Raw genomic sequence first — 12,562 nt, forward strand, 5'->3', positions numbered from 1 at the left:
GAGCCTTGCTTATTACCTAAACAGGTAACGTTGTTACCCAGATATGCTGGCATTTCACTGGCTCCAAGAAACGCAGGGGTTTTCATGCATTTAACAGGCAGCCTGCTATTGTTGTCTAATTGTCCCTGCAAGGGTTAATATGGAAGAACAGTACATAAGCTTTGGGGAAAAAAAACTGTATAGATCTTACAGTAAATGCCAAGCCTTCCAAATGGGCCAGAGTTCTCTGCAGGGCTCCGAGTGGCACCTTTGCAGGAGCGGTCCAAAAGAAACGCCCACAACAAAGAGATGTTTCTGTGTCAGGCTCAGACAGGAACTTCACTCTGTACAGAGGGGCTGCGGCTGCCGCACTGCTGGAACTAGCAGGGCCACATGTTCCCATCTCTCACAGGCCTCCCATTGCTGAGCACACGGTGTTATCATCTCCTGGGATTTCTTCAGTCCATTTGTTTTGGCACTTCTGGGGCCGCCAAGGGCATTTATTTTTAGTTGAGCTCACTTCTACTGCTTGCCACTTGAACGCCAATCTTTCTATTCTTAGGTTAAAACTCGTTTTAGGACAAGTAGCTTTCCAAGTCAGCAAAGAAGTTTTCCTCCAGGGTTAGTAAGAAGAACTGAGAAAGAGGGTCTGAGCTGTGTTTTGGCCTTTAAGTCAGTCTCTGAGAATCAGGAAGTGAAGTCGCTCAGTCGTGTCTGACTCTTTGCCACCCCGTGGACTGTAGCCCGGCAGGCTCCTCCATCCATGGGATTCTCCAGGCAAGAATACTGGAGTGGGTTGCCATTTCCAACACTGTGAAATAATTAGGTTAATCCTTCTGATTCACTCAGTCCTACAGTTCAATTGTCAGTTTCCCTATTTACAGTGGATTGAGATGATCTTGAGAATCATGGATAAATAACTTAATTTTTTTTTTTTTTTTTACTGTTAGCCAAACACTACTCTAAGACCTCACTCTTTCAGTTGATTTAGCTTTCCAATACTACACTGTCAAAACTACCATTCCCCTTTTACACATCAGGGAAGCTGTTTGGAAAAGGGAAGGACAGTACTTGCCAAGATCACCTTGGGCAGAACTAGAATTTGAACTTGGGTAGTCTGGCTCCAGATACCATGTGACTGAGCATGCATACCAAAGAGCGCACCTGACCGGGACCACTTCCTTCCAGAATATTCTGCTGACTTGTGATCTGGGTAGTAGCGTCAGTTTAAATTAATCCAGAATGAGGTAGTATCACTTGTCAGGCTGACCCTATCCTAACATAGCCTTATAGTTGAGACAGAGCCCTCGCTTCCTTCCCTATTTTGATTAAAAAAAAAATGCTGCCTCAATATCTCCTGCAGTTCTTTTCCTAGAGAACCACTGTGCTTGGATTTCTGGTCTAGAATGAGCAAAGGCCCTCCTGATACATTTGGGAAGTTATTCATTTTGTGGGTGGGAAAAGTCAGTGTTTCTCAAGGTCAAGTTGGTTTCAGAAGCCCTCAGAGGACTTGTTAAAACACCATATGCCCCCACACCAGAGATTCTGGTTTAGGAGGTCTAGTGTGGGGCCTGAGTTTGCATTTCTGTTGAGCTCCCAGAGGATGTTGATGTTGCTGGTTCCTGACCACACTTTGAAACCACTGCGGGAAGGTCAGGAGGCTAAGATTCTACCCACGAGCCAGTGACTACTTCCACCACTTCGTTCTCAGCGTTGCACTCTACAGTACCCACCCCTGCACATCACTAGGTGGGCATACATGACAACAGTCAATCTAACAGCAGACATTATGATGTCATCCCTGATGTAAAGCCTTTATGCTATTAGGTAAAGTCTACCCAGATACCATGAAGGCATGTGGAGTGAAGAGGTTCTTCTAAAAATCCGTCTTCCCCTCCCCCTGTGCCCCATCTCTGATTGACCCACTGCTTACTTTAAATCAGTAGTTCAATAACGAGCCCAGATCCTTCTCCCCTGGTATTTTGCCATCAAGCCCTGGGTGTGTCCAAGCTCTCGCCTAATCTAAATTGATCTCCTGTTTCTCTGCCTCCAGGCTGCCACGCTCTCTCTTCACATCAAAATGGTGAATCAGGCAGCCAAGGAAGGCCTGGAATGCCAGGGATGGGATCACTGGCAGGCTTCTCCATGGCTCTAGGATTGAGTCTGGTTCCCTATCCATTTTCCCCAGCTTTTCTGTCTTGCTTACCACCCCACTCAAATGTTATCCTTGAATGATATCTACAAGTCCTTTCTTGACCAACTTGAGGGTGGTTTGGCTGCTTTCTCATCATCTCCTGTGCCTGTCACATAGCTCTCACATACTGGGATGTACTCACCTACCTGTTTCCATCTCTACAGATGGAGATCCCTCAAGGCAGGGCCTGCAAGGTGTCTTTATATCTTGGGAACTGGTGCCTGACATCGAAAGATTCTTTAGGCACTAGTGGGTATTCCCTGACACATCTGCTGATTTATTAGCTCACTAAAGAAACTGGTCTGAACTACAGACTTCTCCCCCCACCCACAGCATTCTTTCCAGGTTTTCTGAGCTTGAAACCAAGTGTGAGCAGTTGTTTTACTAGTTAGAATACTCTGAAAGACACTTAGATTTCAAAGGCCACAGTTCCCTACAAGAATACTTTCACTTCATTTTCATGATACTTTATCATGCAGCATCAGCAGAATGAATGTGTCAGGGTAGGTACACCAGCCTCATTTCCACGTGAGCAGAGAGGTTCCAACACAGTGTGCAGGGAAAGTTAGCAGCAGCGCACTATTAGAAATTTCAGGGATTTTTATCTCTGACAGATTTTAGCATTCTTTGGTAATGCTGGCAGGCATACACTGTCATTGGAGTCCTATCACCTTTGTAGGATCATCTGCAGGGATGGAATGAGAGTCTAAGTTTTTGGTAGTTTCTGAGAAACTTCATAAGCTGTGGCCCATGTGACGTGTGGGACCTCCAGCAATTCTCAGCTGTTACCTGCCTCTTTTATGATTAAGTCTTAACCACTGGGTCTGCTTGCTCCCATCCAGAGCTTCTATCCAGGATGTCTTTGGATCACGGATTTCCTGGTTTGACTTCCCCACTAATGAAAGAGGAGCCCAACTCCCTGGTCATTGTGTCCCCTATGTCTGGTGCTATATGGCATATGGTGGGCACTCAGTAAATGGAGGTCACGTGGTTTTGAGCAGATGGACAAAGAAGGCTGGCATCAATCTACCCCCTACTTAGTGAATCTACAGATCAGTTAATAACTCAGACCTTGGTAAGGTGTCTTAAGAAAACTAAAGATGAGAGGCGGTCTATAAAACAGAAACCTTATTTACTCATGGCATCTGGGGGAAGAATTATAACATGAAATATTTAATTTCCAAATGTCTATCACCAAGGTTTTTATCATCTCCCTTGCTTGGAAAATTGCAGGTCCCACCAGATACCCCACCCCACTCCCTACCACAGTCACCACATCAAAATATATAAAGGCAACCAGGCACTAACGCCAACTCAGATGACCCAAGTGGTGGCAAGGTCAACCACTCTAGCCAGTGGTCCTATCTTACAGTTCTGTCCCCAAAGTTATCTCTTTAAATACAGGGCCATGAATACCCTTTCCCTGCTCCACCTACCCATGTAGCATTTTTAAAGTACAAAGTGGGCAAAGGCTCTTTAAACAAAGAGTAAGCCATTTCTAGCCACATCTCTGTATTTACTCTCACAGCATCCAGCAGGCATTCTCTTATTAATTTAGAGTCCACAATTAACCAACAGGCCCAAACTTTTTCAGGAAACTTCACATGAAGAGGAAAGTGTGCTAACTTTATATGGTATCACCTGCCATTTCATTTAGTTCCTGTAGTGCATCTAGTCTATCTAAGCATCATAATGTATCTAACAGTATCTAATGCCATCAGTGAAAGTGAAGTCACTCAGTCGTGTCCAACTCTTTGCAACCCCATGTCCATGGGATTCTCCAGGCAAGAATACTGGAGTGGGTTGCCATTTCCTTCTCCAGAGGATCTTCCCAACACAGGGATCGAACCCAGGTCTTCTGCACTGTAGGCAGACTCTTTACTGTCTGAGCCACCAGGAGGTCAATACCATCATTAAGTGGTATTAATGATGTTTAGAATTTCTCTTGCAAACCAACAGAAGAACTTAGCAAAGAGATACCAATTTAGACTGAAATAATGCACAGAGTGAAACTGAGATAATTTTCAGTTACAAAGCCAGATTTTCCCAGAACTAAGTCATTCTCTGCCTATTGTTGTTTGTTTAGCAACTAAGTCATGTCTGACTCTTTGCAACCCCATGGACTGTAGCCTGCCAGGTTCTTCTGTCCATGGGATTTCCCAAACAAGAATATGGGAGTGGGTTGCAGTTTCCTTCTCCAGGGGCTCTCTGCCTTTAAGTCCTATGAAAAGCTATCAATTTCCAGATTTCCTAGCCAGACAACTCTTTAGATGGGCCACACAACTAACCTGGACCATTACTTCTGCTCATCAGGTACATCTCATCCATCACCTCTGCCCAACATATTCTTGGACTCTTTGTCATGAAAGCAGTCTCTGTGCTGTGACCTAAGCACAGACAGGAACAAACTAAGCAATTCAGAGTCTAACCACCTGGACAGCAGCTGTATTAGCCCATGCTGAGAAATGTTTCTAAGGCAGGAAGTTTGATCATAAGCTTATGGTCCTTATCATAGTCCTTTAAGGGATTTAATTTGCACAGACTAGTATGTGAAGGTGGTTTTCCAAAGAAAGGTCAGTATCCAAAGTAAATTTAATTATGACTTGAAATTGTACAGGTGACTGCCTAAATCTGATCATTATTCCCTCTACTGAGAGGGATGACTTTATTCACATTCTGTAAGCACTAGAAAATGGTCTAAATAGTTAATCTCCATTATTTCTAGGCTGTGCTCCACGTCTTCTGGTGTCAAGATCAAAACCTGAAGCCATACAACTGGAGGGCTATGTGTTCCCTTAATCTTATGGCCGTGTTCTGCTCTAAGAGTTCTTGCTCTTGATCAGTTTGACATTCCTCCTGGAACAGAAGGGGCTTGTGACTATTTTTCACCTCTTCTAGAATCGTAACAAAATTACTCAAGTGAAATGGAGTTTACGGTTATCCGATTTTTAAAAAGGCAGAAGCACTTCTTTTGAGCATGTAGGTGGCTATAATTAAAATATGCAGTATGGTTATACTGATGTCCTGATATTTGGCAGCTCTACTGAACTCGGCCTTTTATATACATGCTTTAGGAACCTAGGGACTCAAACAGTTTGAGCAAAGAATCAAAATGACTCAGGGCAGGTAGGCAGGTACATAGCTAGATGTCACGTGAAGTGGGCAGTGGGACGATCTGGGGGACAATGCTGCTCCAGACCGCTGGTGGCTGTCACTGCCAAGGAAAGCTTGACTGGTGACACTCCTTGAAAGAGCCCCTGCTCACATGCTTACTCTAATCTAGTTGAGGACTGTGGTCATTGTCACATCTTCTCTTGGTGCTATCTGGGTAAGTCAGATTTATTTTTCCCCAGCCCTCTGTTCTCCTATCCCTTCAGGCACTACCAATCTCACCAACCCACTCCCCCAACAGAAGTTCTATCTGCTCTTTTGTTGGTAGCTAGCCCGGGGACGGCGGAGCCTGGTGGGCTACCCTCTATGGGGTCTCACAGTCGGACATGACTGAAGTGACTTAGCAGCAGCCATATCTGAATAGCTCTCACAAAACCTTGGTTCTCCTAGGCTCTGGCCTTAATGAATATATGGTACTCCAGACCCTAATCTTGATTATCTAAGCTGGAGGAAAATGTCCTACAGCTCCCAGGGTTGGTTGGTTGGTTGGTTGGTTTTTTCCCCATATCGGGTATACTCCATTATTTAGCCTAACTTAAGGTTTTTTTTAGCCATCATCTTTGAGCACACCTCCCTTGTCCTAGAGTATTTTAAACCAGCATCATGAGTATTTTGGGGCAGATTGTAGAAGACCAGGGTCAAAAAGTCAGCCCACATGCCTTGGGGCTTTGAACTTCAGACAGAAGCCAATCTGGGTTAGTTCAGGTCAATATCTACCTCAGCCAACCCCAAATTTCCTCCAGTTCAGAAAAGATGTGTCTCCTTTCCTTTGAAGAATTTAAGTTTTGCATGGGCTTCTATTCTCCACTGTTCATGGCTTGTCACGTATTTCACATGTGACCTAGGGGAGCAAAAGGGATGCTCACCTACCTGATACAAGATGAATATATGGCTTCAACTAACTTACTTTGACAATTTAGGTGAATTCCTAGCATTCTTTAGGATAAGGTTAAACTCCAATGAAAAGTTATTATATCTTAAAAGAATACGAACAGAACACACGGCAAAAATGAATCGTCTCTCCCACCTTCCTGGAGCACCATCAGTAGATTCTGGTGTATCTTAATCTTTTGAAATGATATGAAAGGTGTAATGCAAGTCATGGCACTACTCTGAGAAATCGTTTAGTAAGTTAGTATTGCTCATCCATTAATGATTAATGTTAGAGTCTGAAAACTTTCATAAGCAGGGCTTTTCCAAGCTCTGTCTGGTTACACATCAGAGGCCATCTTCACTACACACACGCCTTTTTCAAGGAGTCCAGGCAAGTGAAAGAGTTTGAGAGGGCAGTCCATTGGAGCCTGTCCATTTTTCACGTTCCCTTAAAGATAACATTTCTCAAGCTGCTAAATTACCAGTCCGTGGAGTCACGTGACCAATCTAAACGTGATCCGGCTGCCAGCCAATCGCAGAGTGCAGGCAAGCCCGTCCCAGCTTCTCACGCTCGGGACAGTCAGAACCTAAGGGCAGGGGGGCATTTGGAGACTCAACTCCCCTCCCTCCAACCCCCGCCCCAAGTACTGCTTGAGGGGCTGCTTGACCACACACTTTAAAGTTCGCTCTCTCTTTAGGAGACTCGTGACTGCAGGCTGGCAGGCCTCCCAAGCCACAAGGCGACAGGAGCTAGGGACTCTGGAGTGGGTACTTAGGGCGCGGGCCGTTTTCCGTCCCAACTCCCCAGAGCTGGCGAGCCAGCCCCTTGGTGTCAGGTCGAGATCACTTCGGGGACCCGCCAGGATTTTCACCAAGTCCTCTCAGAAGGGCTTGCTGTAGCCTGCCTGGGAAAGTTGCGCGGCCGCAAGTGGGAGCGTGGTTGAGGACAGGGCTCCAGGCCCAGTGCGGTAGACCCTGGGGACCCGACAGCAGTACCCCCAACCCCCTGCAAACCACAGTCGTACACCAGCTCTCCCAGCTCCCGCGCTACTCCCTCTGATCTATTGTTTAGAATGAGGACTAATTACAGTCGCCAGATTAGGACTCGATTCCTCTCGAGGAAATCTCACCGGGAACGAGGCTCAGCAAACTAACCTGATTAAGTCTCCGTTCCACTCCCCTCCCCCGTTCAGCTCTCCTGGAGACCCGAGAGGTTTATGATTGCGGCCCGAAGAGTGGAAAGGGGAAGAGGGGAGAAACATCTAGAGGGGAGTCCTATTTCAAGCCTCACTCGTCCTCTAACCCTCACTCCAGAGGCAGCCCTGTGCCTGGGGAGTCGCAGTCCGGGTGCGCAAGCTGTGCACTTCTCGCCGCTCGCCGGAGACTCTCGGCCGCAGCCCACCGAACATACGCCCCTTCACCGCCGCTGGGAATTCCAGCGCGGGTCGGCACCCGGCGCCCCGCGTCCCCAGAGGCGCCCTCCCTCATCTGCCGCCCACTCCCAACCTCCCTGGAAGTCGGAGGAGCGTGCCCGGGGCTGCAGCGCACGTCTCGGCCCACCCGGCCCTTTGCCTCCTTCCTAACACTCCGCCCGGCAGAGGAGATACAACCATTGTTCAATGGCTTAGAAGCCCGCATCACCCATCCCCGGCCCAGCGGAGTGAAAAACGAGACAGAGCAGAGGCTTGAGCAGAAGGAGCATTAGGGAATGAAGACTAGTTCGGGAAAGGCGTTAGGACACCCCAAATCCCACTGTCCCCCCACACTAGCCCGGCACCAAAGAGCCGCGGTGCTGACAGCTCAGAGGCGCCACCAGGGTGGGGAGGGAGAGAGAGAAGGCGACAAGAGCGGAGAGGCGCCTCCTAGGAGGGGGGTGGGGGGAGGTGGGCAAAAGGAGACCCGCGCCTTGGGGCCCCCTGGCGCCCCGGCTGGGTCCCGGCAGCCCGCTGAGGGGCGCGTCCTCACTCACCGGCTCCGCTGGCGCCGCTCTCCCGGGGCGCCCAGCACAGCGCGAGCAGCAGCCAGAGCGCCCAGCGCGCGGACGTGCCCATGGTGCCCGCCTGGATGGTGCCGCCGCCGCCGCCGCCGCTCGCTCCGCACAACAAGTTACCAGCCTTTCGGAAAGGAGGAAGGAGGTGGGGGCGGGGAGAGAGGAGGGGAAGGGGGAGGAGGGGAAGGAGTTCGAAAGAGGGGGAAAGGGAGCAGGGAAGAAGAGGGCACCCCCTCCTCTACAACTTGCACGATCTCCGCCCCCCCTCACCAGCCAACCCACCCGCCTCCCCACCTCCCCGGGCTGCAGCGGCAGTGCGAGCCGAGCTCGCGGGCAGAAAATTATGCAGGCGCTGCAGAAGAGCGGAGGGAAAAGGAGGGGAGAAAGGGAGAGGGGGTGGGGAGCCGAGAGCGGAGAAGACAGAAGAGAGCGGAGCCGGCCGCGGAGAACCTACACTGGCGGCGGCTGGAGCGCGGGGTGAGGAGCGAGGAGGGGGCAGGAGGGGGAGTGGTCAGCGGGGAGCGGGGGGCGGGCACGGCGGCCTCAGCCCTCCTCCCCCTCGACGCGCTCCTCTTATAAGCTCCCGGCCGGCAGGTGCCTGCGCCGGGGGTGTGTGTGAGTTTGCGTGCGGGTGTGAGCGTAAGTGGCCGTGGCCGCGGCCGCCGCTGCCACCCGGACTGCTCCCGGGGCCCGGCTGCTTCGCGCGTCCGCCGAGAGCTCACGGGGGCCCGGGGCGGCCGCTGGTTGGCTCGCGCACCGCCCTCGCCTCCAATCCCCGGTGCCTGCCCTAATTTCCTGATCCATGGAACCTGCCGCCGCAGCTGTGCGCTCCCTACAGTCGTTACTGTACCTTCCCGGCAGCCGCCAACAGTAAATGCGGCAGCAGCAGTTAGCACTGATGCAACTACCGAGGCTGTTGCCACCGCCTTCTCACTAACGGGGCTTACAGCCCGGGGAGGGGGACTTGCAGCTTCCAGGGGCAACAAGCATCTCTCTATACCACCCTCTACTGCTCCCCAAAGAGAGGATGGTACTAGGAGGCTGGTAGGTAGCTTCTTCCTTGGGTCTTCTCTCCATTTCAAAGTGATGAAAAGGAGTGGATCTAAACGTTTGGGGTACTCTGATGTGGGGTTGGGGCTGCTTGTCTCAGTTGAACGCTGAGATGCCATTTTTGCTTGGAAAAAAAAAAAATTCAACGTGTCTTTAAGTGGGAGCGTGTGTGTAAGGAGAGTGCTTGTGGTTGTGGTTTGTCCTCTGTAATAGAGTGGGACTAAAATAACCCAGCCTGGGATGAGGAGGAGAGCTGCACGCTAGTACAGCTCTCTCTTCTCCCATCAACGATTATAGTTAATTGCTAATTGCACAAATAATAGTTGGAGGGCCTGTAATTAAAAGCTTACCCTTTTCTTGTTTGGGGGAGGGGAAACCCATAGGTTTATTCTTCTTGATATAGTTTGCAACATTCAATTACAAGGCTTATGGAAAGAAAAAAGGAAGCAAAGGCAAGACTTCTGTAAAGGATTGAATCCTGTTTTGTGTCTGGCAATACTGGCTTTTTTTGTGTACTTTGGTTTTCTTGCTCAATTTCCCCTGCTTGTCCCTATCTAACCAGACCTGGAGGACATACGGAGCTATTTCGCCTTCTTAAATAAAGGGTATGTATACATATATATATATATATATATATATATGTGTGTGTGTGTGTGTGTGTATGTGTGTACGTGTATACATACATACATATATATATATATATATATTCAAATTTATTTGGGGCTGTGCTGGGTCTGCTTTGCTGCACAGCGGTTTTTCTCTAGTTGTGGTCGTGGGCTTCTCCTCGCGCTACCTTCTGTTGTGGAGCACGGGCTCTAGGGCACACGGGCATCAGTAGTTGTGGCACACCGGTTTAGTTGTCCCCTGCCCCACCCCGCCCCGACCATGTGGAATCTTCCCAGACCAGGGATTCAACTGGTGTCTTCTGCATTGGCAGGCAGCTTCTTTACCTCTGGACCACCAGGGAAGCCCTGAGTTTATATATATTTTTAAAAGTTTTGATCTCCAGTGACTCAAACTCTGCCCATTTCAATAGGACCAGCTCTGACTATTCTGTTGATGATATGAGAAATAGAGGGGTCCTGCCTCGATGCATTCCTCTTGTCTTGGTGCTCCAGGGCATTTGTCAAGGCTAACATTAGATGGGATGTTTATTAGAAACTTACTGTATCCAGGGGATGGAGAGGAAAATTCCAGGTCAGAGTATACTTTACTGGGACCAGAGGATACCCAGATTGTGACTGGTCAACATGAAGGGGCTTAACTCCATGTATTGGAAGAGACTTACACACAGTTCATTTTGAACTCTATTTTGCTCACCCTTGGTTATACATTTGATACAAACTGCAGCAGCCACACTTGTGTTGCCTGTGAAATTGAGCTGAACTCTGCTTTATGCCATTAGTAGTAAAGATGCATGCAAGGCATTAAGGGGTGATGGTAAAAGAGATGTGTGGCAATTCCAATAATCTCAGGGTTCTGAAAGACCATATGATAGTGAGCTATGTCACTGACAGGAGAGAAAAGGTGGTAGAGGGGATGCATGGAAGAAATATGAAAAGGTACAATGTTAACATAGGTATGTGGCTTTTAATATTTTATTAATACTCAGAGCTAAATATACATACTATAAGATGAACACTGCTGCTGCTGCTGCTAAGTCTTTTCAGTCGTGTCCGACTTTGTGCGACCCCATAGACAGCAGCCCACCAGGCTCCCCCATCCCAGGCAAGAATACTGGAGTGGGTTGCCATTTTCTTCTCCAATGCATGAAAGTGAAAAGTGAAACTGAAGTCGCTCAGTCATGAATACTAATATGGTATAATAAGATTTACCTTTGACAAATACATTATACTTTCTATATCTCCAAAGGATATAAATAAACTGTTGGTGAACTTAGCTGCGGCTCTATGTGCAATCCTGCGGCTCTCTTGTTGAATCCAAAGGAAGCATAACTTTCACTGGATGTGTCACTTGAGCAAATCTCAGTACCTCACTGTGCCTGCCTTCTGACCTACAAACGGAACACAAAACCAGCTCACATAAAGTCAGAGTGCTCTGTGGCCTCAAGTGCCAGCTCTCTGCAAAGTGCTGATTACTGAAAGGATAGGTTGTAAGGAAGAGTGAATTTGATGAACATAGAAAGTAACCGAATAACCAGGGATGAATTTTTCATGAGTGGAGACAGGTATAGTTGAGCTAGATAGGCTCAGGGAGGTTGATGCTGCTGGATTCAGAGCCTTCAGGTAAATGCACAGGCAACCCCATTCCCGCAATCCACCACATTCATTCATTTGTTGAAGCAACAAATGTTGAAGCACCACGCACTGAGCATCCCTGGGTAGCAGGTACTGTGCTAGGCAGTGGGTATGCAGAGATGCTTCTTGGGTGAAGCTCAGGATCTGGTGGGGAGGCAAAGAAACTGCCATGATTGTAATACCCTATGCATAGCACACGCTTAGGCTTCAAGGTGTTGTAAGGTTAAAAGGAGAGAGTAGCTAATATGACTGGCATAGAAGGGAATCAGAAAAGGCTTTCCAGAGCACTTGTTTCTGAGCTGAAATCATATTTTGACCAAACAATTCCAGTTCTCTTTACTGATGGTCACATGATAGGATTGTACTTTCTGGCTCCCATAGAGTTAGGTGGGGCTGAAAGACCACTTTTGGCCAGTTTTTTGTGAGCAGAAGTTCTAAAGTGCCACTTCTGGCCTGGAGCATTTGATGGAACTTGCATGAGACCTTCTCTTTTGATCTGCATGCTGACCAGAAGTGCTCAAGAAGTGGCTGCTCCATGAGCCTGGTCTCTGAATGACTAGATTGAGTAGTTCTCTGCTGTCTGCATGTCTCTGGCCATGGTCATACAGAGTAGAGGTCAGTAAATGGCCAGTGACCTGTTTTTGGATGACCTTTGAATAAGAATGGTTTTTACATTTTAAAAAAGAGTTATACAAAAAAATGTAGAAGAAAATGTATAGCATATATATTTAGCTCTGAGTATTAATAAAATATTAAAATGCAAGAGATTACACATTGCTCACAAAGTATTAAAATATTTACCATCTGAGTCTTTTGAGAAAAAACTGGCTACCTCCTGACACCGAGTGAGAAGTAAACCTTTGTTGTCTTTATTTAGTGAGCTTTTCTTACCTCAGCATGACCTCTTGTTAGCTTGAGTGGTACACTGGGTGAAAGAAGACCCTGGTGCATGGAGGGAACAAAGGCAAAGAACATCAAGTGCTGAAGGAAATTCAAGGGCTTCTGAATAGTTCCATGTTGGGGTTCCAGTCGGCTAACAGCGAGAAG

At 48.0% G+C, this 12,562-nt stretch overlaps 1 protein-coding gene across 3 annotated transcripts in view; it reads right to left on the bottom strand.

Annotated features, from left to right (window-relative positions):
• Positions 1-8,713, bottom strand: part of VLDLR (very low density lipoprotein receptor) — a 31,854-nt gene extending 23,141 nt beyond the window's left edge. For all 3 annotated transcript variants that reach the window (XM_055578195.1, XM_055578193.1, XM_055578196.1), the window contains exon 1: positions 8,187-8,713. In XM_055578195.1, the coding sequence (XP_055434170.1) occupies positions 8,187-8,268 (82 nt within the window). In that variant the 5' untranslated portion in view covers positions 8,269-8,713. The remainder of the gene's footprint in view (positions 1-8,186) is intronic.
• Positions 8,714-12,562: the final 3,849 nt, after the last annotated feature.

The sequence above is a fragment of the Bubalus kerabau genome, chromosome 4 (assembly GCF_029407905.1).
Source record: "Bubalus kerabau isolate K-KA32 ecotype Philippines breed swamp buffalo chromosome 4, PCC_UOA_SB_1v2, whole genome shotgun sequence".
NCBI lineage: Eukaryota > Metazoa > Chordata > Mammalia > Artiodactyla > Bovidae > Bubalus > Bubalus kerabau.